Here is a 26,109-nt window from a genome sequence, read left to right as displayed (position 1 = left end):
GAGAGATGCGGTGAACAGGGTAGGGAGAAAGATATGTGTGTGTGTAAAATATTGTCACTTTTTATTACAAATGGAAATTACCTTTTAATGAAAAAGAAGAAAATAGTAAAAAAAAAAAGAAAAAAGGCATTAATTAAGTTTTCCTTGAAATAAAAAAAAAAGCTCCCAGAAGAGCCACAAACATCCAAGGAACAGTAATGGCAACAGGCAGAATTTGAAAATTAGTTGGCCAGAGAAGCATGCTAGAAACAACAAAGAGATTCTCTGAGAAAGAGATTCTTAGAAATAAAACAGAATAGAAAAATACACAGAGTTAAAAGGAGAAAAAAAATCGTTAGAAAAATAATAGCGATAACAGACAATGGAGAATCAACTTATGAATAACTGGAGTCCCTGACACACTGTGCCACAGGCTTTAATGAAGGCTGACACCAGAGCACTGAGAACGGAGGGAAAGACAGGTAAATATATTTTCCTAAAACAAAGTCTAAATACTGAAGGGACACATTGAGTTCCAAGAAAAATTTGATACAAATGATCAATAACTAGAAATATCCTAATATATAGTGCTTCAGAGATTAAGAGTCCTGTAGGCATTTAACTCCCTCCTTCACCACCACCACCACCATCACACACACAAGAAGCAGCTATTCACACAGGGATTTAAAAAAAATTACTCTTGTGCATGAACAAAGAGGAAAATATATAAATAAATTACTTAAAGTATTCCAAAACCTTTTTCACTTGCTTTCTTTTGTATGAGTCACCTTTTAATCCAATCATTACTGTTTGTGTTTTCTCACAAAATGTGGTCCTTATGCTTTTAAGGGTGTTGACAATGAATATTTCATTAAAGAGCATCCCATCCTTATTTCTGGAATTTCTTCTGAGACACATTTAGTGTCAGAACACATTAAGGTTCTTCTTTGATACCCATTAAGCAAGTTTGATGCTGATGCTCTTCTGGAAGTATCAATGGAAGATTTTTCTCCTTCAAATGGTCCTTACATGGCTGTCTGTCTAAAGACTAGCACCATTTTCCAGTCTTGTCACCAGGAACATAATCAAATTCGCACATGAATAGGCTTACAGTTATGCCCTATAACAGGTTGGTTTCTTGAAGGGAGACATGGATATTATGTACCCATGTGGTATATCATATTATTTCTTCAAAATATTTGCTATCCCTGGGGCTGGCCCCGTGGCCGAGTGGTTAAGTTCGCATGCTCCGCTGCAGGCAGCTCAGTGTTTCCTCGGTTCATATCCTGGGCACAGTCATGGTACCACTCATCAAGCCACACTGAGGCAGCATCCCACATGCCACAACTAGAAGGACCCACAACTAAGAATATACAGCTATGTACCGGGGGGCTTTGGGGAGAAAAAGGAAAAAAATAAAATCTTAAAAAAAAAAATATTTGCTATCCCTCCCTATGACAGGATAAAACATCTATGGTCATTGATTCATGCTTGTCATGTGACTATCCTTGGATAATGGAATGTAGTGAAATTGAAGGGTGTCACTTCCTAGCAGAAGTTTTAAGCGCCATCATGTGGTCCCCACCTTTCATTTCCCTCTCCAGTAAGACCAACATGCCCTCACACAGGGGCTGCTCCTTTAGCCTGGGTCCTGGAAATAAAGACAACCTAGAGTATGGCCAAAGTTGACCCTGAATAAACACATAATATGACTGAAAAACAAACTTGTAAGCCACCAAGTTTTGTGAATTATTTGTTATTGCAGCACAGTTCAGCACAAGCTGACTGATATAACTCAAAGCACACGGGAATTAAAACCTAGCTTTGGACTGGTCTAGGCACTCTCCTGAAGGATGCCTGATTTCTGCGGGACTTCCTCAGGGCAGGTAATGAGTGGGTGATATGTGACTGGTCCTCGTCCACCTGAGATTCCCTGTTAGGCTATTTCAGCTCAGCCAGGGTGAATGCAGAGAGACCTCACCTGAGATGTTCTTGAAGTGGTTCACTCTAGGCTACTTAGAGACTCACACTAATAAGTATGGCTGAGTCACAGCCCAGTTGTTGTGAGCTGTCATTTATACCTGCACTCTGGTTAAATGTCCTGAAATTCCAAGGTCAGAAGACATTTTGGGGACTGGAGACAACACCTCACTTTGGGGACACTATAGTAGTTCTCAGCGGGAAGGGGCTGAGGAGGGCAGGAAGATGACCTAGATGTGAAAAGTTCACTCCTGTGTTTCTTCTTTCCAGTTAAAGCTGACTCCATGATGGAAGTACTAATCTGTGGACAATAGCTTTTATTTTTCTCCCAGAAGCAGAAAGTTCAGCATCTGTACTTGGAGTTCTGTTGGAGAAGTGGCTGAGCTCAGAGTTCGTCAGGGATCCAAGTGCAGTTCAGTGTTGATGGCTTCAACAATTCACAGCAGGTCTTCAAAGAAGACAGGCTGTGGTACCCTCCTGGGATGACCTCCCCGGGACCCACGGCAACAGTGCTGGTAGAAAGTGGAATGAAACAGTTATCTGAGCCTTAGAAGACAGAAAGTGTAGATGAGCAGAAGATGACACATTAAAAATAGCATAGGACAGCAAGCTGACTTCCCCCCCTCACATTCAGGTTAGGGTGGGTTAAGGAAAGAGGCACCAAAGAATTAGTTTTGACTCTCAAATCCTGTTCGGCCTCAGGACTCCCCCTATTTCCTCCAGAATAAACAAAGAAAGATAGAACTAATCCTTATAAAACACCTGCATATTAAGAAGGGCAGATGGGGTGGGAGTATTAATTTTGCAAATAGAAACGGTACAGGGATGGGGTGGCTGGCATGGGGCCCTGGCAACCCCTCATCCACCATGGCCCATCACCATCACCGTGTCAGGACAGCCTGCATTGCTTGATCCCCTTGAAAGGGAGGCAGCACCTCGTAACTAGTACTAGAGTACTACAGTACTAGTTAAGCACATGGGCTCTGTGAGCAGAAAGACCTTGATTTTCTGGGGTCTTTCTATCTTAATTGTGCTTGCACTCATTTTGCTTGGGTCAGTGACAAAGCCTCCCTAAGCCCTGATTTTATATAACGCTTCAAAAAGCAACAGTGCCTAACTTACACAGTGTCTGCAAGGTGCGAGCAAGCTAATTCACACCAAGTGCCCAACACACAGAGGGGGCATGTGAAATGCTTGAGCGACACTAGATGGCTATGGGTCCTAGTCTTAGCCAAGAAACGTCAAAATGAAAGGAGGTTAGAATTGCCACAAAGGTTCTCATATTTAAATAAAGTAAGAGTTATGAAGTTTAAAAATAAGTCCAAGGGGTCTTTAGGTCTAATTTTTAAATTAATGATGGATATAAAGAGGTTATGATCAAGAATACAATACCTGCTCAATAGGCTCTGACAACACACCACCACATCGGTTGTGTTTTGAGGTAAGCTGGAGTTGAAGGCGTTCTCTAAAATGTGGTGGCAGTTGATGTCTACAGGAGTGCTGGAGAGGATGCCTAGAAGTGCAACAGAGCACCGCTGATTTTATTAATTCACAAGTTCACTGACGTCTCCTTCTTTTCTTAGCTTGTCCACCATGCTCCACACATTTCACTTCACGGCATGCTTAACACGGCTCTGCCTCTCAGCTCTCTGCACAGCATATGCTGCATGTGCAGGTTAGAGGCACCGCCCCCCTGAGAGCTGTGGGCACAGGGGGACAGGACACAGTGGAAACGGTACCTGCGATGCAGCCCATCATGAAGGAGGAGATGATTCCTGCAATCAGAGCTCTCACTGCCACTGCAGTGATGTCATCCCTTCTGAAAAACGCTATAAGTGCTGGGAAATATGGAAGCAGATATGAGAGGTTAATGTTGAAGCTCATTGATTAAAATTCCAAATTCCCAACCTCTGAGAATTGTTCTGGGGCTGGAGTCTCAGATCAGCTGAATTTTCCTTTTTTTATTCAAACTTAGTTGGGAAATTCAAGATTTACGAGCTTAGTGATGAGTTCCACATCCAGAGAAGTTCCCTGGTGTGGGAGGAAAAGCAGTTTGTCCACACCTAGAGGCCCAGAGGCTTCCATTCTCTACAGAAGAAACGAGTCCTAAGGTTCACCCAAGGGGTGCACACAGCATGTTGAGGGCACAGCAGGGCAAATGCTACGCAAGGGAGGATCCCAAACATCTGCAACTCATCTGTCATCATCCATGTCTGTGCCCATGGCAGACATCACTCATTAATCACAGCGTTTCCCAACAACTTCCAGTGGACCTCAGAATCCTTCTCCACGTGGCTGTTATAAGTCTATTGGAATTGGCATGTGAAGTGAAAGCCATGTGTCATCCCTGGCTGGAGAAGCACCTGTGCATTTGGGCAGATCCTTCCTGATGTTAGCTTGGGTCTAACAGGGAACTACACTGCAGAGCAGGGATAACAAATAGACCCCAAAGGATTTACTGCCCTTGCAGGGCCTTCTTTTCCTGACATGAATAATGTTACAGAGCAACATGGAGATTTACAGCACATCTGTTGTTGAAGAATATTCTTTTTACTTACTGAGAGTCTTGATTGCTAACCCTAGGGCATTGGCTCTGCCAAAACCACAGAGAGCATAAGTGGCAATTGTCTCAGAACGAATCTGTAAATAAGCATAAACACACAGATGCATACATGGCGTGACCCAGCTTAGTAAATCTGACATCCTAACTGGGCTTCCCATTCTTATGCCAGAATCAATACTGACAAATAAGTGTACAGTGCACAGTGTCAAACACCTGCTGCAAACACGTGTCCTAGACTCTTTTTTCCATTTCCCCTTGAATTTCAATGGAGAGAAAGGGGCTGTGCGGATTGAGAGACTCTCTACAAAGGACTTGGAATTCTATTCTGAAGTCAAGAGGTGCTGCTCAGGCCAGATGGTTCTTTCTCAGGGTGAAAGACTGACTACAGAGGCTTGGAAGAGCCAGGGCACTTCACTGTTGACCAGAGACACACCCAATATGGCAAAGGCACCAACACAATTGAGGCAATTATTATTTTCCCCCAAATTTTGAAAAATCTATGATTTAGTGCAGAGAACAAACCAGGCCAATGCAACATTCAAAACTGGTGGCGCCTTTTTTTCTTTCACTGACTGGATTTTTTAAAGCTCACATTCAAGACTCAAGTGGTCACGGTAAGTTTTGGTTGAGCAAGCACCTCTTCTTTTCATGGTTTCTGAGAACTCCTTTGTTGATGCTTTCAGTCAGCGTGCATATAGCAGGCAGGGAAAAAATATGTAAAGTATTTGAGCAGTCCACTGTTTCTGGAAAAGCTCATCCTCGTCCCCTGCTCTGTCTAGTGCATTTCATTTAGTTCAATTGGCTTCAAAAACAGGCAAGTTTATTAGGAGACCATGGGGAGGGAGAGGGCATGAAGTGCTCGAGAGTCCTCTTTCTCCTTTCGGGGGGATCTGCGGAGGGGGCACACAGATGGGGCCACGTAGGGTTTTATAAGAAGAGGAAAAGGAGGCTGGGATGATTACACTCTGTCTTTGCCCATAAATGTGCAAGACTACCTGATGGAAAGAACTGAACTAGGAAATTAATAGGACATCCTACAGCTCTCCTAGCACATGAGCAAAGATGCCCTATGTACAGGGACGTTCATTGTAGCACTACTTCCAATAGCAAAAAATCGATAAGAGTGTTCATCAACAGGGGACTGGCTAAAATAAACTATGGTGTGTTTGTGCATAGAGTACTGTGTCACAGGCACTGGTGTGGAAAGGCATTTGAGATGTGTTATTAAGTACAAAGAGTAAGGCTAAGAACAATGAGCATAATATGGCACAGGGAGAGGAGCTAGCGCCAGAGAAATAGGAAGAATGACTCACTTTTCCCTCTATAGCTTTTTGTACGTTTTGAATTCTGTGCCATGAAATATATTGCATGTAAACAAACAAACATGCAAAGTATCATCTTTAAGAAAGAGAAAATGGAGTAATAAAGTGCAATATACACATTCCGACCTCTTACCTCAGATGGAGGTCAGCATTGGGCATAATTTAATGGATAACACAGGGTTTTTGCCTGTGGACCCAGATCTTACGCTTCAGTCACGTGGTACCTTTTCCAGGAGACTACTGGGACACCCCCACCACTTCTTGGTTGGTAAGCAGAAATTGCAGGGACTCATCCCCATTTTGTTGATTAGAAATAAGAAATTGGGAAGAAAAACAAAGTGCTTTTCTATTGTAAGTCATCAATTACAGAAGCCATTGAGCTCATATTCCTAAATGTCCTCTGTGCACCTGCCCTGCTTGGGCTCATCCCCAACCCGAATCAGCTCTACTGGCCTGTCTCTCTCCTCTTACTAACCTGCTCACAAACCTGCTCAGCACTGCCAGACCTGTGAGCTTGCTTTGCTTGTTAATAAAACTACCCTCTCCTGGCAACTGGCAGTTGAGGATGAGAAACATTTCACTTAATTGAGCCTATTGTTTGCTTTTGGCAGGGAAGCAAGCTGGTTTGTGGTGGCAACCAGACAATGAGGACATTTGGCCAAGCCCCACTGTGTGCTCAGCTGAAGAATGAACATTTGAGAAACAGGAGACCTACAGAGCCACTGTGCACATCAGATGTGTGAGTCAAATGACCTGATTAGAACATACAAATCAACACTCTCCTGGGGTGTGCTGTCATTTTGTGTAACACGTGGGAGTAAATGTGCATGTTTCCTCTCTGGGAGGCTGAAGAGTGGGGCTATTCAGAGGTGGGCCATCTCAGTTAGAAGCTTGGGCAGCATGTTTTCCCTCCCCTTTCATTTTAAAGCCCAATATGTGCCTAGGACATTAATTCCAAATGGATTGTTTCCAGGAGTAATGGTGGCAGTCAGAAATGTTCACCATTTCCCTGGGAGTTTCCGTGTGTGACAATTCTGTTCATTAGGAAAATAGAAGTTGGAGACTCAGCTGCAAATATGGCCCAAGTAAGAGCCTCACCTGAGCTTCCTTATCCCATCCAAGGCCAAGGGGACATGAGCATCTCCTTGCAGGCTATTGACCTGAAGTCCTGGCATAGTTCTAGGGCGCTTGTCTCAAAGGTTCAGAACACAGACCCTGCGCTGCTTCTCTTCCCTCATCTACGTGGAGAGCAGCGATTGTGTCTCACTACTTCGTTAGGATGTCCAGGCTCTAGGTTACATTTAGGCAGTCTCTCAGAGTCCATAGATTTACTTAAGCTGAAAGGGAGAGAGCTTCCTGATCATTAGACTCTGAGCCTCACGAAGGCAGAGGCCTCATCACTTGTTCAACGCTGTGGCCTCAGTTCCTGGGTACATTGCACACAGAAGGCATTCGATAATTGTTGATGGATTGATTCCAGTCCCAGCTCATACGACTCTGGGATTGCATCCATGGTGCTCAACAGTAAATAATCATAGTGGTAAGGATTAGCTGTGCTTCTAAACACACACACACACACACACACAATTATTAATATAGTGTAACTGAGAATTATGAGGTGTTCTGTTCATTATGCGTTCCATGAGCTCTGAGATTTGGGATCTGTTTTGTCATTTGATTTATCCCAAGTGCCTGGCCTCACAAACAGAGTCACCAGTAACTATTCGATGGGTGTATATATGTGATAAAGAAGTGCACTGAAAAATCAACCTATTTACTCACCGACATATATTGCTGCACACCATCCACAAATTTGGGTCCAGCCTCTTTCCTTAAATACACCAATTTTGAGAGCTGCTCATAGGCTATAAATTCAGAGAAGAATGTCTTATAACCTATGAGTTTGGCAACCATAAAGCAGTCTTGCCAGTCCACTCCCATCATGAAGGAAACGGGCATGAAGATGTAGGAGCATATCATCTACAAAAACCAAAAATAGATACTTTATTAGAGTAGTGTTTTACTCCCATTCTTCTGCCTCACCCTCCTGACGAGATTGTTCCCACCCCCTCTGTGTGTCCTGCAGGCATAGAAATCCCTTCACATGCCCTTGTCCATCTTCATCCATTAGAAGTCAAGGCGGGAATTGAGTCATTGGAAATAACCTGGATTCTCGGGATGGAGACAATGACTGTATGATGGGGAAATGAGGGCGACAGGAGACAGAGAAAGAGCTGTGGGAAGATAGAGGATACATTATAGGTTTGTGCTGGTGTAAGAGTGCACTAGAGGCAATTAGGGAAGGCGATTCACAAACCTCTTTTATTTTTAACCAAAGATGGGCAGAAATTAAATACGGGAGAAATGTGATAGAATATACCTCAAAACTCAGTTGTGGGTAGTCAAACATGTTTCCAAACCAGGACAGGGCTGCATTCACAAAAGACAATAGGGCCAGGAAGGCAATCATATTCACAGTGATGTTTGTCACCAGAAAGATGCATGAGGATGCTCCATGTGATGCTGCTTCTAGGAGATTCCTCGAATCACTTTATCAAAAAATAGCAATGGCAGAATTAACAAGGAGCTGTCAGTGGATGGACATCACAGGTGTAGATATGGGGTAATCAGAGCTCATTCACACAGAGAGACAAACACTCAGGCCCATGCCTTGGTCAAAACCCTCACCTGGATTCCATGAAATCATGACAAGTTTATAATTCCTGAGTGTATGTGATGGGCATTTGGGTGTCTAACCGTTTTACTACTCTTTTAATTGGGGACATTTATAATTTAAAGATTGGGAAAAGATAGAAATATTATAGGTTTTAAAAATTGTATTTAATTAAAAGTAGCTACCAGAGAATATTTATAAAACATTCGTGGTATAAGAACTAATAATTCAAGGAAGCCCTGGATATCCATCACCTAAGAAATGTAACGTCACTCTCACCTTTGAATCTCCCTGCCCCCCAGTGCCCTTCCTTAATCTCATCCTCTCTAATCTCAGAGGTACCTGGCTCCCTAGAAGTTGCTTATCATTCCCATTCTTTTCAATTTCCCTATATGTCTGCATCCCTAAATAATATGTTGTGTAGGTTCACACATTTGCTAACTTTATAAGTGGAATCACACATATTCCATATACATATTCTTTGACAACCTGCTTTTTCATTCACGGTAATGACTTCACCTCCATACAAACAAGGGGCGAATCTCAGAAACATGCTAGTTGATGGATTTGGTTATTTAATGAAATACTTTTGTACATCCTAAGTCCCTTAGTCTTTTCCACCCTTTTCACTTTGTTTTTCACAGGGCAAAAGAAAATGAACTGAAGAGGGGTTAAGGATACCTATATCACACCTTCTTTCTCTATTATATAAGACACTTCCAGAAATGGTCATGCTGTGGTTTTGCAAGTTTTAAATCAAGGCCAAATGAACACTACACTATATTTAAAATAAAATATCTACATTGAAGTCAAGGAAATGTAATGACATGCAGGTATTTAGAAAGGTTTTCAGCCAAAGCAATCTTGAGAAAGAAGAACAAACCTGGAGGCATCACATTCCCTAATTTCAAACTATACCACAAATCTATAGTAATCAAAACAGTATGGTACTGGCACAAAAACAGACACAGAGATCAATGGAACAGAATAGAGAGCCCAGAAATAAACCACTGCTTATATGATCAATTAATCTATGACAAAGGAGGCAAGAATATACAATGGGGAAAAGACAATCTCTTTGACAAATGTTGTTGAGAAAACTAGACCGCTACATGCAAAAGAATGAATTGAGGCCACTTTCTTAGACCATATGCAATAATAGATTCAAAATGGATTAAAAACTTGAATGTAAGACCCAAAACCATAAAACTTCTAGAAGAAAACTTAGGCAGTCAGCTCTTAGACATTGGTCTTAGCAATATTTTTATGGATCTCTTTCCTGGGGCAAAGGCAACAAAAGCAAAAGTAAACAAATGGAATTAAATCAAACTAAAAAGCTCTTGCACAATGAAGGAAACCATCAACAAAACGAAAAGACAACCTACTGAATGGGAGAAGATATTTGCAAAGGATATATCCAATTTGGGGTTAACATTCAAAATATATAAAGAACTCATACAACTCAATAGCACACAAACAAGAAATCCAATTAGAAAATGGGCACAGGACCTGAATAGACATTTTTCCAAAGAAGACATACAGATGGTCAACAGACTCATAAAAAGATGCTCAACATCACTAATCATCATGGAAATGCAAATTAAAACTACAATGAGTTATTACCTCACACTTGTCATAATGGCTATTATCAAAAGACAAGAAATAAGTGTAGGCAAGGATATGAGGAAAAGGGAACTCTTGTACACTGTTGTTGGCAATGTAAATTGGTGCAGCAATCATGGAAAACAGTATGGAGATTCCTCAAAAAATTAAAAATAGAACTACCATACAATTCAGCACTTCTACTTCTGAGTGTTTATTCAAAGAAAATGAAAACACTAATTCAAAAAGATATATGCGCTCCTATGTTCATTGTAGCATTATTTACAATAGCCAAGATATAGAAATCAACCTAAGTGCCCATCCATAGATGAATGGATAAAGAAAATGTGATATATATATATATACAACAGAATATTACTCTGCCATAAAAAATGAAATCTTGCCATTGGCAACAACATGGATAGACCTAGAGGGTATTATGCTAAGTGAAATAAGTCAGACAGAGAAAGACAAATACTGTATGATTTCATTTATATGTGGAACCTAAAAAATAAATAAACAACAAAACAGAAACAAACTCATAGATATAGAGAACAAAGTGGTAGTCACTGGAGGGAAGAGAGGTGGGTGAAACAGGTGAAGGGGATTAAGAAGTACAAGTTTCTAGTTATACCATAAATAAATCATGGGGATGTAATGTACAGCAGAAGGAATATAGTCAATAATATGGTAATAACTTTGTATGGTGACACATGGTTACTAGACTTACCATGGTCATCATTTCGTAATGTATATAAATGGTGAATCATTGTGTTGTACTCCTAAAACTAATATTGTGTGTCAACTATGCTTCAGTTAAAAAAAAAAAAGGTTTTCAAGTGTTGAAACAAGATTTTTTGGAATGAAGTCTAATACATTGGGAAATCAAATTCACTTTAATCACATAATTCATTATGCTCTTTTTATCAATTTTTTGCTGTTTTTTGAAAGTGGACCCGGCCCCGCCCCCCCGCAGCTTGTATAGTCGTTAATGAGGTGAATGTATCTCACTTACCCCATTTCCATTTTCATGGCATCCCTGATGGTTGTTTTAGATATTTCTGTCTCAGGCCAAAAGAGTTTAGCCAAAGCCAATGACGTGGGCGCAGACATAATTAAAGCAGTTAATAAATGCGTGGGTGAAATCTGTGATTTTAGGAGAAAGAAGGCCAACTTAGGTTTTGCTTTTCTGTTGTGTTCAGAAAGAATGACCCAAAAGCCTTACAAGGGAAAAGAAGGGCAGGAATTGCAACTATGCCAGAAAACAATGTTTCTTAGGAGGCTTGGAGGAGCTCAGGGAGCCAAGTTGGCATCATCGTGACAGTCAGAGGGAGGAATTTGTGAGAAATGACCACATCCCTGGAGAGAGGCACAAAACCAAAGTCTGATTATTTTAGAAGAGAATTAATCTTGTACTGTAGGAACTTTCAAAGATTTCTCTACCTTTCTTTTGCCTTTGGAATTTTCAAATAGTTCCTAAAGCCCATATTTCATTACATCTCGATTTAGATGGGGATGTCTGGGGCTGCAGGCATGGATACAACCCTCTCTGTCTTCCTTGTGCTCTTCCGAAAGTTTGTGCCTTTATGTAATACTCCTTTACGCAGAGTCCCTGTGATCTGCAAGCATCTCTGCTCTTCTCACTGCAGGTCTACTTAAACTCTTTCCCCTCCCCTCCCCACACCCTTATTGTTTCTGGATTCTCTTCCCTTTCTTTTCAGAATTCCAGAATCAGCACCCCACCCCCACTCCCATTCCACCCAGCACATTTCTGCAGGCGGTGTTCCCACAGTGGTGGAGAGTGGGTCATCTGGGGATCCAGTGACAGACCTTCTCAACTCTGTAGCATGAAAGCTGCCATAGAGAAACAAATAGGAGCAGCTGGTTTCCAGTATAAATTCAGTTACAAGAAGAGCAGTGATCTAGAATTGGCCCATGGGTCATTCTTTGCTGATCTCTGGTTTAGATTGCCTTTACTAGTGTAATAGGGTGTGTGTTTTTTTACATATTTATATTTTCAGCCAAAGTAGCCTCATAATATGATTGCATTCTGCCATGGTTGGATCTGATTCACATTTAGGTGGCAGGGATATAAAAGTGAAGCCCCAAAGCTCCTTTGGGGACTCCATTCAAATGCCAAAGGAACTGTGACCAACCATCCAGCAAAAAGGACACTCTTTTGGCCTCCTCATCCAGAAGCAATGGTAAAGAAAAAGAAAGGAAATGACAATAGCAAAGAAAGAAGAGGTTGTATTTTCCAAAAATTGATCCCCAAATATTCTTACTCCAAAAGAAATGTATAGGCCTAAGACATTTCCAGCCATGGTAGCGAACCCAGTTGTCATGATTGCATGGAGTTCAGACTTGGTGGCGTATTGTATACACGGTCGGACCAGCAGTGGAGACTCCGTCTGGAAACAGACAGAAGATTAAGTGTTCCCTTTTAAGTCTAAGGAGGGTATGCCAATCTACTCAAAATTCCATCCTCTAAAGCAGTGTTTCTAAGAAAAGACATCAGACCAGATCCATCAGCATCACCTGGGAACTCCATGCAAATTCTCAGACTTACTGAATCAGAAACTCTGGGGGTGAGGCCAGCAATCCTGTTTTAACCTCCTTCCAAGTGATTCTGAGGCATGCACAAGTTTGAAAGCCCTGGCTGTCTGAGTCATTTGAACTCTAGGTCAGTGTGTGGACAGAATCATGTGTAAAGTTTGCAGAGTTTGCAAGGCCGATTCACACAAGGCCCCCACCTAGCCTGGGACTGGACTCTGCTGGCTGGGGACACTTTTCTAAGGTTGGAAAATCATTGGCCAAGAACCTTTGCCCAGTGGCCTGGCCTTGAGAACTGGGGATTCCCAAGCCTCTGTGACTTCCCATCTTCCAGCTTCATCTCGACTGACCTTAAACCTCTTTGCTGACACTGCAGGGAAATAGAGACACAAGCAGAAAAAATAAACAAGGACAGGTGCCCAGAGGCTTTTCCCTAATTGAGAATCAGAGACCCCTTTTTCCCCTTGGGTGGAAAGGAATCAGGTAGAATGTAGTTGTAAAGGCTTGAGTCCCATCAAGGAGGGCAGGCGGCCTGCAGCCTGGGGCTCTTCATAAATAATAGCTGAACTTTAGCATATTAGGTATCAAATTGAGCATGTGTGCAATTTTACAATTTCTCCTTATTATTTCTAATTGTTCTGTAAGAGTGAATGTGTTGAGCGTCTATTTATGGACTGAATAGAAATTCAGTACATGAGCCCTCTTACCCCGCAGGTAGGAGGAATCAACTCAAGATGGTGCCCTAATTAGTCCAGAGAGATCTTACTACTGTAATTATAATAATCTCAACTCCTAGGGAAGGAAGCATGGGCCCTGCTCTGAACGCTGTGCCCCAGGTTAGCAAGCTGGGCTGGCCGATAAGAAGGCTCAGCTGCCTGGAGCAGTCGTAAGCCTGGGATCCAGGGCCATGTGTTTTTCTGGGGACTATTTTTGCTTCAAATCCAACTTCCTTGGGCAGCCATGCTGGTGAGCACTCACACTTGGTTTCCTTGGTATGTGACTCCCTTCTGCCTGAAGTTCCATGTGTAGAGTGATGATGAGGATGATTATTACTATTTCTCACTCATCCGTCCCTTAGGAATACCGCTGTTTTCAGAGATACTCCTTTTGCATCATACTTCTTTGCTTAAATGGACTTCAGGCAAAAGAGCATCTAACCATGGGATGGATCAGCGAGTGAAAATGCTTTTGCTCCTCAGCATTGTTCCTCAGGCTCAGCAAAGACAGACTGTTGGCCAGTTCAGTCAAGTTGAGAATGAACTCAGGCATCTATACAGCTGCACGGTTGTCGGTGGGAGCCTTTCCTGGTCTCTTTCATCGCCCCAGCCTTACACTACAGCATGTGAGGCTGCCTGTTACGGGTTTTCGGGCTCAAGACAGCAGTGAACTCCATGTGAGTAAATGAGCTGCTCGCCTCTGAAGGGTGGGCCAGAGGCCTCAACAATTCTATAAATTCAGAAAAGATTGGTTGAGCATCTGTGCATGAGAACTCTGATGCTTTGACAAAATGCCTCAATCTTTCGTCCTCTCCATCAAATTTCCAGAACCCCAATGCCGCGTTCGTGCACTGAGACTCTTGGAAGGGATCTCTCTCTCTCTCTCTCTCTTATTCTCTCTCTCTGGAATCTAGACTTTGTCAATGTTAAGGGATCCTTATTTTAACAGTCTTCCCTCTACACTAAGAGAAATAAAATCATCATATTTTTTTATTTGGCTTTCTGGAAAGCTTATCCATTTTAACAGGTGTTTGTTTTTGTTTTTTGATATTACAACTTACAAATCCAACAAATATACCGCCGGCTGCAACTACAGATTCAACAGGAGATGATCCCATAGTAACCAGCATGACCCATCCAATCTAAAAGGGGACAAGGGACAAAGTCAGTGAAGAGCTATTTGTACACACAAAACTTCAAAGTAGGGATAAAAGTCTTTGGAGGAAAATGCTGAGGCCTTCAACAACTGTCGGCAGGCCAGCAATGTCCTAACTGTGAGGACATCTTATCTAGTCCTTAGAGCAGGCCAATCACACCCTCCTATTGGAGGGGTAAGTCTGAGTCATTGCACATACTTTCAACATCATGCGAATGAATTTCTACTGAAACGTTGTGGACAAGTCATAAGTTATAATAATTGCTGACAGTCACGGCAGGCTTACTGCATTCCAGGCAGTTTTGAGCCCTTGATCTGAGTAATGCTTTAATCCACACAATAACCCTTTGAGGGAGGTCCTATAATTATGCCCATTTGACAGAAGAGGAAACTGAGGCACAGAAGAGTTTAACTGTTTTGTCAAAAACCACCCAGCTAACAAGTAGTGGAGTGTAGTTGACATCTGGCCTTTTCTACTTAACTCTCAGTCAAACACGGTTTATGGTCCCACTTTCATAGTGGCCCTTCCAACCAGAGACTGTGGTGCCCACCTCAGGATGGGGACTTCCTGTGGCATTCTTTCTCCTTAGACATGGGCACAGTAATTCTGAATGCTTAAATCTACAATTGGAAAATTGCGGGCCCTGGTGCTCTTGCTGTAATTCTGAATTCTGCTGAAATTCTGGTTCTCTCTCTCTCCATTTTATTTATTGACAGGGATCAAAGGAGGGCTGGGTTGTGCACGAACCCTGTGTGCACGGCCTCACTCTCGTGTGTGTTCAAACCGGCTTACACCTTTCATAGTTCTCTGGTCTAACGAGACTGTAGGACTGACAGTTCCTGGGACAGCAGGAAAGAGATTAACTTTTTAGACTTAAAAAAAAAAAATCTGTGTGCTTATAAAATTCCCTGAGGAGCGAAAAGCAGCTTCCCCTTCTTGCTCTGATTCCCTAGCAGCTTCCAGCCGAGAGTGCCCCCTTTAGGAACCTCCTGCAGATAATCAGTGACTCTGTGTAAGGCACAGGGCTGTCACCAAGATGGAGGACAGTGCTGTTTTCCCAGGCAGGTGTGGGACCTGTGGGAGTCAATTCTGTGGCTAAAGAAGTAATTGCTGGGGCCGGCCCGGTGGCGCAGGGGTTAAGTTCGCACGTTCCGCTTCTCCACCGCCCGGGGTTCGCCAGTTCAGATCCCAGGTGCAGACAAAGTACCACTTGGCAAGCCATGCTGTGGTAGGCATCCCACATATAAAGTAGAGGAAGATGGGCACAATGTTAGCTCAGGGCCAGGCTTCCTCAGCAAAAAGAGGAGGACTGGCAGTAGTTAGCTCAGGGCTAATCTTCCTCAAAAAAAAAAAAAAAAGAAGAAGTAATTGCTAAGGTTTCATGAAGATATCAGTGGGTTGCAAGTCAAAGCCCTGTCAGAAGTCCCAAGATAAACCTCCCTCTAGGGACACATGTAGGATTTTGGGGTTTGAATCTAATAACTTGGGGAGGGGGTTGGATCTTAGCATGAAGAGAGAGGCACTTTGGAAAACTCTGGATGAAAGGTATTTAGGACTTTGTCCCTGAAAGAATCAGCTCAACACCTGTCACCCATCCCTCTGGTACCGTACCTTTCTAATGATCCACTGCATCAGTCCTAGGTAGTAGAGCATGTACATGATGGCGCTGAAGAAAACCAGCATAGGCAGGTACTGGAGGGGGAGATGGAAGCAATCATGGGCAATGTTGGCCTCAGGAGTATTAGTAGGTTTCAGATCAGTCTCCTTCTTTCTAGCTCCTTTTTCCCCTCTGAAACGTCATAAAAATACTGGAATCTTCTGGCACTAAACAACACTTTATCAGGCAGCTACCCCATCTACAGTCTCTTATTCTAATTTGCTTGGATAAGCTTGAGTATATTTCACAGGAAAGATGACATTTTTTCCCCTCTGCTATAATGATCTTTTCTTCCTTTAGTGTCTCAGAGAAGGAATAAAGTTTTGGGGGAATATGTAATAATTAGGCTCACTAAACTGAAGGCCACTGGCAGATGTTCTTGTTCTGATATTAAATAGACATGAGCTTCACCACTTATTAGCAGAGTAACCTGGGTCGCGATTAAGTGCGAGCAACCTCAGATCCTTATTCAAAGTGGCTGCACAGATCAGATAGAGCACAGTAGGTCCACACACACAGTGCCTCCTACAGAGGAAGCATCCACTCTTTTAGCTTTTAGAATGAAAATTATTTTACTTATAAACTTTTGATCACTAACAAATGGTTAAATTTTGGAAACTAGCTTACATCTGTGTTCACAAAGGTTGTCCTTTCCTAGGTCCTATTTTCCAGATGCTCTTTGGGTGCCTTCAGTGCAGCCTGTGTGTCTACAGGGAGCTGTGTCTCCCCTGCAGAGACCACACAGAGCTGCGGTCTCAGTCCCTCCCCACCCATACCCCTCCCCACCCCTTCCCTTCCCCCCCAGCTAAAGGGCCAGGGACAAGCTGCCACCAGAGGCTCAGAATGACGGAGGACAATTTGTACAGGATCCAATTTAGGAAACTCTATTAATACCATATATTAAAAGACTTTCTGCGCCGTCATTCAGAGCTCACACTCTTACGTGCTTTTGTTGGCTTTAATGGGCAGGCAGAGCCTTCCTGAAAGCCTCAGGAAGTCGAAGGGGCTCATCCCTCGAATGTGCCCACAGGGATTCTGTGCTGGCAGAGAGGATGGAGGCTACTGCCCTGGGGGGAGCGGGCGGGAGGGCTGAGACACTGCTGCAGTCTGGGCAGCAAGTCACACCTTCTTTGTGACTTTATTTTTTCCCATGTGGATTCAGATCACGATATGAGCATATTTCCATCTTAATTTGTAAACACTCAACCTTTCAGAGATGGCTTAGTTATCTCAGCACCAAAGCATCAAAACAGCAGTTGAAAAAAATATAGAGCCTAACAGTTAGCCTAACTGAAACTGGGGTAATTTGGAGGTAAATTTGGAGTCCCTACGTGAGAAGACAGTTTAGAAGTGTAGGAACAATAATACACCACAAAAATAAAAACTGAAGAAAAAGCCAAATGCATCTTTCTGACTCATTGACCAGCATCTGTAGGGACTTCCCAGAGGACAGTGACTTCCTGGGGCTTGTGGGAGCCCCGGGGGAATCAATGAGGCCCGGGCATGGGGCCAGGCTGCCTTTCCCCTGTAAAATAACATCCCTCTTTGGCTCAGAGAAGGCCCAGTCCCCAGGCTTCCCTAGGCAAAGGCTGTGCTGAAGGAAAATGGGAACGGTTTAGCACGAGGTTGGTTCTGGAAGAACAGAGGCTGATGTGGGTGACCAGCTGTCCTGGTTGGCCTGGGACTGAGGATTTCCTGAGGGTGCACCTGTCACTGATCCTGGACCTAGCAGCCATTATTGGCCATATGCCTGTTCATGGCCAGGTACCAAATGATCTTTTCCCTGAAATCTCAGATACTGTTTCCCCACATGATTTTTCATGAGTATCTCAGACAACACTACAAGCCCTCCAAAAGTATTTGAACATTTCTGTGTCCTCTAGATGTTTCCCTTAATGCTATAGTAACAAATTAAAACATTTACACTGCAATGACTTCAGATAAAATTGTCATAAGAAAGGACAGTGGTGTGCTGTGCACCTATGATGTGCCCAGCAGCTGTACGCCTGGTTTCTGGCAGTTGGGTTCTATCCAAACATCCACAAAGACTGAGAATTTACTGAAAAGGACGTGACTCCGTAGAAAAGGGTTTGACTTTACCTTAAATGCCAAGTAGTGGTCTGTGTAGTTCTCACCAAAGACAAAGGAAGTACCAGCGTCAGTGTGCTCCAGGAAGGTCTGAGATAAAGAAAGGACAAGAGCAGATCATCATAACCCCTGAAGCGGTGGTTACGGTTCCCAGGACCCACCAGGCTCTGCGGAGGGTGAGGACCCAGCTCACTTGTTGGATAGACTTAGAGAGTTAGTTTTCTCAGCTTTTCTCCCTCCAGTGGGTGGCATGGAAGTGTATTTTTGAACTATAACTGCGCACAGATTTCCCGGCGTTTCTAACATTCAATATGACTCTAGGGTGCTGAAGAGTAAGCTGGGTGTGGTAATTTGCTCCAGAAGCAATAAATGGCACATGGGTGGCACTGCTGACCACTAGATACAAAGAAAACCTGTCTCTCTGTTTGTGGAACCATCTTAGAAGTGTGACATCCCTTGGGCAGGATGAAGGGGGCAACCGGGATAGGGGAGAGATGTAGTGGATGGTATGGGTGAGAGGCAACAATAGTATCAATGAACTGGACAGATTAACATTTTCTACACAAAATTGTCTAACTCATGCTATAAAATTAAAGTTTATGTCAACTCATGGAGATAAATAAACCTATTTTTGATATATCTTAAGGGTTATATCCAAATGTTAGAAGCACTGTAAAAGCAAGATGTTCTTTTGAACCCAACTTACCTGAACTTGTTTGCCCAACCACTGGAAGGCCATAAATCCAGGGCCAGTCCTTAGTATTATGAGCCCAAGAAGAAACTGTAACCCAATTCCCCAAAAGACAGGCCTCCAGCGAACCTATGCAGAAAGATGGAGAGAGATGTATCTTATTAGAGGATGAATGCTGACCTCAGCATAAACACCCAGAGGATCACAATTTCCTTGGCAGCTTCTCACTCGTGGCCTGTGACCCACCTTCTCTGGGATGCCCAAGCAGTCACAAGCAGAGAGTCCCTTGATAGACTCATACCCAGAAATCTCAGGGTTGTATTCCCTCTTTCTAAACCTGAGTTTGAAGCCTTCATTCTCAGGGGAGTCTGTAACCATGATGTCATGATAAAACAACTCAGACCCAAAGAGTAGTCTTAGCAGGGCCATAAGGAGGAAGGATCTATCCTTGATGGTCACAGTGTAAATATTCGATACCTATAATTATTTCCCCTTCTGGAAGATGGAGAGGCAGAACAGGACTTTTCTGTGCATCCTAGGTTTGTTGATCTGACAAACTGTAAGTGAATTAAGTGAAAGACATTCCATGCTGTTAAGGGGCTCTCATTTCACTGTAAAAGGAACCAATTATCTCTAACCCAGACCCAGGGAAAGCAGAGTCATGGACAATCAGCTGCTTTCATTTTTGGTGCAGAGAGGAGTGGCCTGCAAAGAACTATGGTATTGGAGGCATAGAACACAGCAGAGATGTTCACAGGGCAAAGAATTTGGATCACATTAGGTTGCTTTGGTCTCTGACTAATGCTTGTTCTGAGGGGTGAAGCTTTCAGTCAGTAAAGTCTTCCAGGATTTGCCATTATGAGTCATTTGTGAACAACTGATGTCTCAGAATATTTGCCCATGTGTTGGGTTACTGACTAACAGAACAAGGATGAAGCTGGAATTCAATGTGAACAAAACTATTTAAGGACAAAGTTTTGGAGTAAAATAGCCAAGATTGCAAACATAAATTTGATAAACTGCAGAATCCCATCGTAGAATATTAGATTATTTACTGGTCTGGGAAATCTGGATCAAAATGGATGAGTTTTCTTTGAATGTGTATGTGATGGGGAGAGGAAGGTACACGAGTAGAAGCTGGACTTGACAGGACAGAACATCTCACTGATTATGTGACTGGAAAATGACTGAGAATGAACAATGAGAAACTGACAATTCTATGAAAGTTCAGAAAGAAGGGCCCCTAGCCACTCAAAGTATCAAAACAAGGTAAGAAAAAACACTGAATAACAGTTCAATTCTCTCACACTCATTATTTTGAGCAATTTACACACGAGAAAAAAAGAGAGAGAAAAACCAAAAAAGATCAAATCGATACTTACTTTGGTTGGGTGCTTGGAAAATAGAAACATCAGGATAATGAACATTATGAGCCCACCGAAGGACACCAGCTGCTGTTGGCCCAATTTGGCGGTGTCAAAGATCAGCCAGAAAACAACTCCCAGGATCAGAGAGCTCCAAATCACCCTGAGAGAACCAGAAATGGGGCATCATTTGTTGTATTTGTGGCAACATTTGTCGCATTTAAGTGCTAGCCTGAAAATCATAATCAGGTTTAAACTAACAAACAAAACATATTAAGATTAACACACTCTGGCACCAGAAGTTATGCTTCTAGAAATTGCAACAGACCCTCTTTTGTTGTGGCTATAAAGGCAAATAGCCAAAAGATTAAGCAATGTGTCACCCTCATTCCACAACCCTTGGACCCTTCAAGGATATATAAAGGGGTGAGAGAGAAGAAAGGATGTTTGGAGAGAAGTCTAGTGATTTCTTTGAGAGATCTATGGGTAGTCCTCATCTCCATTTTGGAAGATGGCTGAGGTGCTACTTTCTTCCCTTTAAGGGAGAGCCGTCACCTGAGCCCCAGAGAACCAAGTTGAACTTTAGAGTGGATTCAACTCCCTGGGGAATCAGGTGGGCACGACAAGGCTGACTCACAGCTTGGATGGCAGAACCAGAAAGGGTGCTGTGTTGGGATTGCACAACCCTGGTTTATTAGGCCAAGGATGTGTGAAGTTTCCTGGTAGGTCCCAGGTGGGCCATACTGAGGAGAATGGGTCCTGCGTCCCACCCAGCAGGGCCACCTGGAGAGAGAGGAGGTCCCACAAAGAGAGGCTGTGGGAAACACTCTGAGTGGTCACCTGCAGGCCATGGGCTCCTGTAGGAGAGGGTTGGCTTTAATAATTCACAGACCTTTCCTCCCAAGGGGGCCAGCTTCATGCCTAGAGCAGAGGGTCACCTCCCCAAGTAAGAACCATCCCATCCTTTGGAGAACATCTTATCATTTAGTGGCAGTTGAAATTAAGGCAGTTTGTAGGGACATTTGAACACATCTCGAACGACTCCTCACCTTATCCAGGCCTTGATTTCCTGTTTGTAAAAGGAAAGGATTTTAACAGATTATTCCCTAGGTTGTCTCTAGCTTCAATATCCCCTAAATGAGGAAGGAATTTCAGAACACAGTTTTGGAAGAGTGTTCGAAAAGACTAAGCTCCCTCTCAATGGCAGTAAGAGAACCAACTGCATTTACCACTTCAGCCAGGACCAATGGCTGTCCAGAAGCCTTCTGCCAGGAGACAGGAGCTCTTTGATTCGATGCTCATATTTGGCCATAAAGTGATCCCAGACCACAAAGAAGATGGCAGCCACGGTGATCACAAAGAGAGGAAGGGCTCGGTGAAAGTTGAGGGCACACGCGGCGATCACCATAGCCAGGTAACCTGCCAGGAAGCAGACACAGATGGGGACCATCAGCACCAGCTGGAGACCAGCCACAGCACCAATCGGCTCAGCCAAGGGGAGGTTCAGTCAAGGGAGCATTGAAGGCGGGAGAGCTCGTGATAGGGCTGTGGGCTCCTCTGATTATAAGTAGTGGATTTGGGGGGCTTCCGTTGTTTTTCCAAGCAAGTCCCTAACAATGTCACCATGAAGACTAGGAGGACAGCGTGCTAGATCTTCTTCTCTCATAGAACCTTCTGAGTTCTCGAATCCTGATGCTTCATCCCTGGGCCTCTCACTCAGTACTAACCACTTTTTTCTGGCCTTCAGACTCGGCAGGTGAGCTTCCGTCAGAGAAAGGCCAGGAGTTGAAGCCACCACTCACTAAAGGTATTGATTTTGCTGGTTTGCCGCTCAGATTTGGCCTAATCTTGAATAGGAAAACAGACCCACCAACAATATCTAAGTGTCCTGGGATCTCTACAGGAAAGGGGAAGGGGTGGGGCAATTACCAAGGGGGCTGCTTTTGAAGAGGAAGTTGTAGGATAAGAACAGCAAGGTTTCCTGCTAAAGGTCAGCAAACATGGTCTGCAGGTTAAATGTGGCCTGCCACTTGTTTTTGTAGGAGGCAAGTACAGCTAATATTTGGGGGATCTGCAAAAAGAGACACTTCTATCTCATCCCCCTTTGTTATTTACCTGCTAATAAGATGCCCCAGAAGATGTACCAAAGGGTGGTTTTGTGTTTCTGAGAAAAATCCCGAACTGTACCATACTTCCTTTCCAGATACCTGTAAGAAGACAAAAGCAAAAATGCAGGCAGAAGTCAACACCAAAATCATGAAATAAACTGGCAGCTAAGGGTGGATGGGGCTTTGTAAATCAAGCAAGCAAATGACCAAACTCAAGAAGTGCGTGTCCTACAATGTAGAAACGGGAAACTCTTTTCATTTTAGACTAAAAGCAGCCGTGGCTTGGATCTGCCTTTGCTGAATGGATGTGATTTGCTGAATTGTATGTGCCAGCCCTTGAGGGGTTACAGAGATGAGAAAACGTGCTCCTGGAAATGGAGCAGGGAGATGGAGAACTAACCAAAAGCTGAAAATAAATCACAGGACGAGGGTGTTTCTCACCGGACTATGAGGGCCTACATTAGCTTTTAAGACACTGTTATTAAATGTTGAGATTTAAAAGACAAAAAAAATCCAATGAACTGTCATCCCTTCTGGTTACACAAAGTTTGAGGAAGCTGGTTGTCCCCTGTCCTCGCTCATCGTACTTTTTAGCGGGAGGCTGACAGACCTCACTGGGTGCTTGAATATAAAGTAGGATCTGTGGATCTGAGAGCTATTAACCAGTATGTTGTAACATAGCTTCCTCAGAAAGTTCTAGAATTGTTGGCAGGTCTTTGCTTCTGTCCAGAGTTTCGTTATGAGTATGGAGTTTGTTTATGGTGGGTATGTTTCCAGACTAAACATGTGTCCCCTACTTGGCAAGTTAATCAATCTACACCAGAAGTAGTTGTCACACAAAGCAGAAATTTTGTTTGCAGCATGCAGGAAAGAAAACAGAGACCATAGGGAATAATTCACAAAGCCATGGCTCCCTGAGCACAGTGTGGTGGGTACCTTTATTTGGGGTAGGGAATGAACATTCAAAGGGGAAGTTTTATCATCGCATGTAGAGGTGGGCAGAAGCTTGCACATGCGTAGTTTGAAATCATGCATTTACATGCATCACGTGATCTAAAAATGGCTGCTTTGTCCCTCCCAGAGGAGAATTTGCGATGTTAGTGATGGCAGATTACTTTAGAACAACTCCCCACCTGTCTGCGTAGGTGTCATTCCTGTCAGTCTTATCTGATTCAGAGCTATTGGGTCCAGGGCAGTTGTCTCTTAGAGCTTCTTCCTCGTACATAGCTGAAAGCGCATAAGCTCAAGACCCCAAAGTTGTTGGAGAGAAGAATGCCTGCACCTTTCAAGAAGACAAGAGAATTAGGTCAAACACAAAAGGTTAGAATTTAGGCAGGACAAGAGAAGCAGGCTACAGTCCAGGGCTGGTGACAGAATCCCTCCTCTACTTTTATCCTGCTCCTCATTCTTGAGGGCATGAGTCAAAGGTCCATCTTCTGTAATTACTTCTTCCTGAGCATGAGTGTTGTCATAGGGGCCAGTAGAGGAGTAGAATTTTTCCCGCTGGTCGGAGGTAAGTCTGCGGGTCACCAGGCATAGCTCTAAGTTGTTCATATCCTTGGTTAACAGGGAGGTGGCAGTTACAGCTCTCAGGCATGAAGGCCATCTTTTTGCCACGGTGTCTAGCTGCTTTGAGAAACAGGCTATCACTCTCTTTAAGGGTCCCAATATTTGGGATAATACTCCCAGAGTTATTCCTTCTCTTTCATGAATGTGGAAGTCAGATGGTTTGCTCAGGTCTGGTAAGGCCAGTGCAGGTGCTTCTATTAGTAAGTTTCTAAGCTTATTGAAAGCTTGGTCACATAGCTTATTCCTTTCAAAGGGGTCCATTTCTGGCCCCTGTAATTTGTCATAGAAAGGCTTAGCAATCAACCCCAATTAGGGATCCACATGTGGCAGAACCCAGCCATCTCAAGAGTCCTCATAGCTACTTACATCTTCTTGATGGAGAAGTTGATATATTACCATTTTCTTCTCTTGGGGAAGGCTGTGCTGCCCTTTTGAAATAATAAGCCCCAAATACTTTACAGTCTCTTTAGATATCAGTGTTTTTCCCTTAGAAAATTTATATTCCTTACTAGCTAAGAGGTTTAACATGGTCCCTATGTTCTCATCAGAGATTTTCTTACAAGGACTGCCTGCTAGGATGTCAGCCACATACTATAATATAGTCCTTTGCTTTAATTTTAATTCCCTTAAATCTCAGCCAAGGATTTCCCCCCAAAATTGTAGGGGAGTTTTTAAATCCTTGGGGGAAGACAGCCCAGCAGTATTGTTGTTTCCGGTAGGAGTCTGGGTCCTCCCATTCAAAGGCAAAAATCTCTTGGGACTCAGGGTCCAATGGGACGTAAAATAAAGCATCTTTTAAATCTCGCACTGTCTGAAACATGCTGCCCCAGGGCGATTAGCCAGCAGGTGTAAGGATTAGGTCCTACAGGATGTGGGTCTTGGACTGATTTGTTGACAGCTCTAAGGTCTTCAACAAATCTGTACTCCCTTTTTCCCAGCTTTTTAATGGATAAAATGGGAGTGTTACATGGGGATCTATGTGGCCGGCTTATTCCTTGTTTTAAAAGTTTGTCAACTACAGGAGGGATTTTTCTTATGGCTTCTGACTTTAGGGGGCATAGTTATGTGAGAGGCCAGTGGCCTATCTGCTTTAAGACCACATTTACAGGAATGGCAATGACTGCCTGTCCCATTTGTCCTTGTGTCCATATCTCTGAGCTGACTCAGCCTAGAATGTTTGGGGAATTTCTTCCTTTTCAGGTACTGGTGTGTTTTGTAACAAGGCCATGAGCTCGACCTCACAATTTTTGGGAGCTTGGATTTCTATTTTGTCTTGTTCCCAGTTTATCAAGGCCGCCAGTTTTGATAACATGTCTCTCCTGAGGAGAGGAACAGGGCATTCTGATATATATAATAAAGAACATCTTAATGTTTTTGATCCCATTTCACAGGCCAAGGGCTCCAGAAACCTTCTGGTCTCTCCTCTACCGATACTCCTTGTCTGTCACATTTTCTTTTTTGAAAGGTTTCCTTTTTGGGTATTTAACACCGGGCGTGTGGCCCAGTATCGAGCAAAAATTCAACATGCTCTTCTCCCACTGCTAAGGTTACCCAGAGATGAGGATCTAGTTGCCTGGAGCCAACCTTGGAGGTCCACGGCCCCATCATATCTCATCTGTAGTCATGGGCAATTGCCATGGCTTGGTCTTGTCTGATCCCTTCCCTCTCTCGGGTTGGTTTGGACAATCCCAATGCACTTCTTGTCTATAGTTACACACTGATTAGGCCCCAACTTCATTGGTGGCCTCTGGTCCTGTGGGGGTGGGGGAGTCAGCGTCACTCACCCTTGGCGTCTTCTTCTTCTCCCTCGGGTGACCTCGAGCTGACTGGAGAGCCACTGTGAGCAGAATAGCTTGCCTCTGCATCTCCTGGTCATCTGTAATTTCTTCTGTCATATCTCAGATGTTGAGCGCCCTGAAGGCTAGCTCCCTAACTGCACAGAACTGGTATCAGGCCCTATTGTCAGTTTTTGGAGTTTCCTACAGATATCTGGAGCACTTTGAGATGTGAAACAGGTATCAAGAACCATTTATATCAGTAACATTTACCCACCTGATATAACCTAAGAAGGTTTATTCTTATTTAT

General features: G+C 43.4%; 1 protein-coding gene across 3 annotated transcripts in view; it reads right to left on the bottom strand.

The window, feature by feature from the left end:
- Positions 1 to 1,719: 1,719 nt before the first annotated feature.
- LOC100054358 (solute carrier family 28 member 3) overlaps positions 1,720 to 26,109 on the bottom strand; it is a 28,095-nt gene continuing 3,705 nt past the window's right edge. For 2 of the 3 annotated variants that reach the window (XM_014735397.3, XM_070248517.1), the window contains 16 exons: positions 23,588 to 23,736; positions 22,462 to 22,553; positions 21,576 to 21,765; positions 20,365 to 20,509; positions 18,998 to 19,111; positions 18,304 to 18,381; positions 16,158 to 16,238; positions 14,451 to 14,531; positions 12,406 to 12,531; positions 11,136 to 11,266; positions 8,225 to 8,393; positions 7,627 to 7,824; positions 4,518 to 4,599; positions 3,699 to 3,797; positions 3,352 to 3,472; positions 1,720 to 2,471 (listed from right to left, as the gene is read on the bottom strand). In XM_014735397.3, coding sequence (XP_014590883.2) covers positions 2,345 to 2,471; positions 3,352 to 3,472; positions 3,699 to 3,797; positions 4,518 to 4,599; positions 7,627 to 7,824; positions 8,225 to 8,393; positions 11,136 to 11,266; positions 12,406 to 12,531; positions 14,451 to 14,531; positions 16,158 to 16,238; positions 18,304 to 18,381; positions 18,998 to 19,111; positions 20,365 to 20,509; positions 21,576 to 21,765; positions 22,462 to 22,553; positions 23,588 to 23,679 — 1,926 coding nt within the window. In that variant the 5' untranslated portion in view covers positions 23,680 to 23,736 and the 3' untranslated portion in view covers positions 1,720 to 2,344. Of the gene's footprint in view, positions 2,472 to 3,351; positions 3,473 to 3,698; positions 3,798 to 4,517; positions 4,600 to 7,626; positions 7,825 to 8,224; positions 8,394 to 11,135; positions 11,267 to 12,405; positions 12,532 to 14,450; positions 14,532 to 16,157; positions 16,239 to 18,303; positions 18,382 to 18,997; positions 19,112 to 20,364; positions 20,510 to 21,575; positions 21,766 to 22,461; positions 22,554 to 23,587; positions 23,737 to 25,807; positions 25,957 to 26,109 lie in introns of all 3 variants that reach the window. The other variant, XM_070248518.1, reaches the window with a different exon arrangement.

The sequence above is a fragment of the Equus caballus genome, chromosome 23 (assembly GCF_041296265.1).
Source record: "Equus caballus isolate H_3958 breed thoroughbred chromosome 23, TB-T2T, whole genome shotgun sequence".
Taxonomy (NCBI): domain Eukaryota; kingdom Metazoa; phylum Chordata; class Mammalia; order Perissodactyla; family Equidae; genus Equus; species Equus caballus.
The sequence above is the reverse complement of the archived record's forward strand: the minus strand, read 5'-3'. Positions and strand labels throughout refer to the sequence as shown.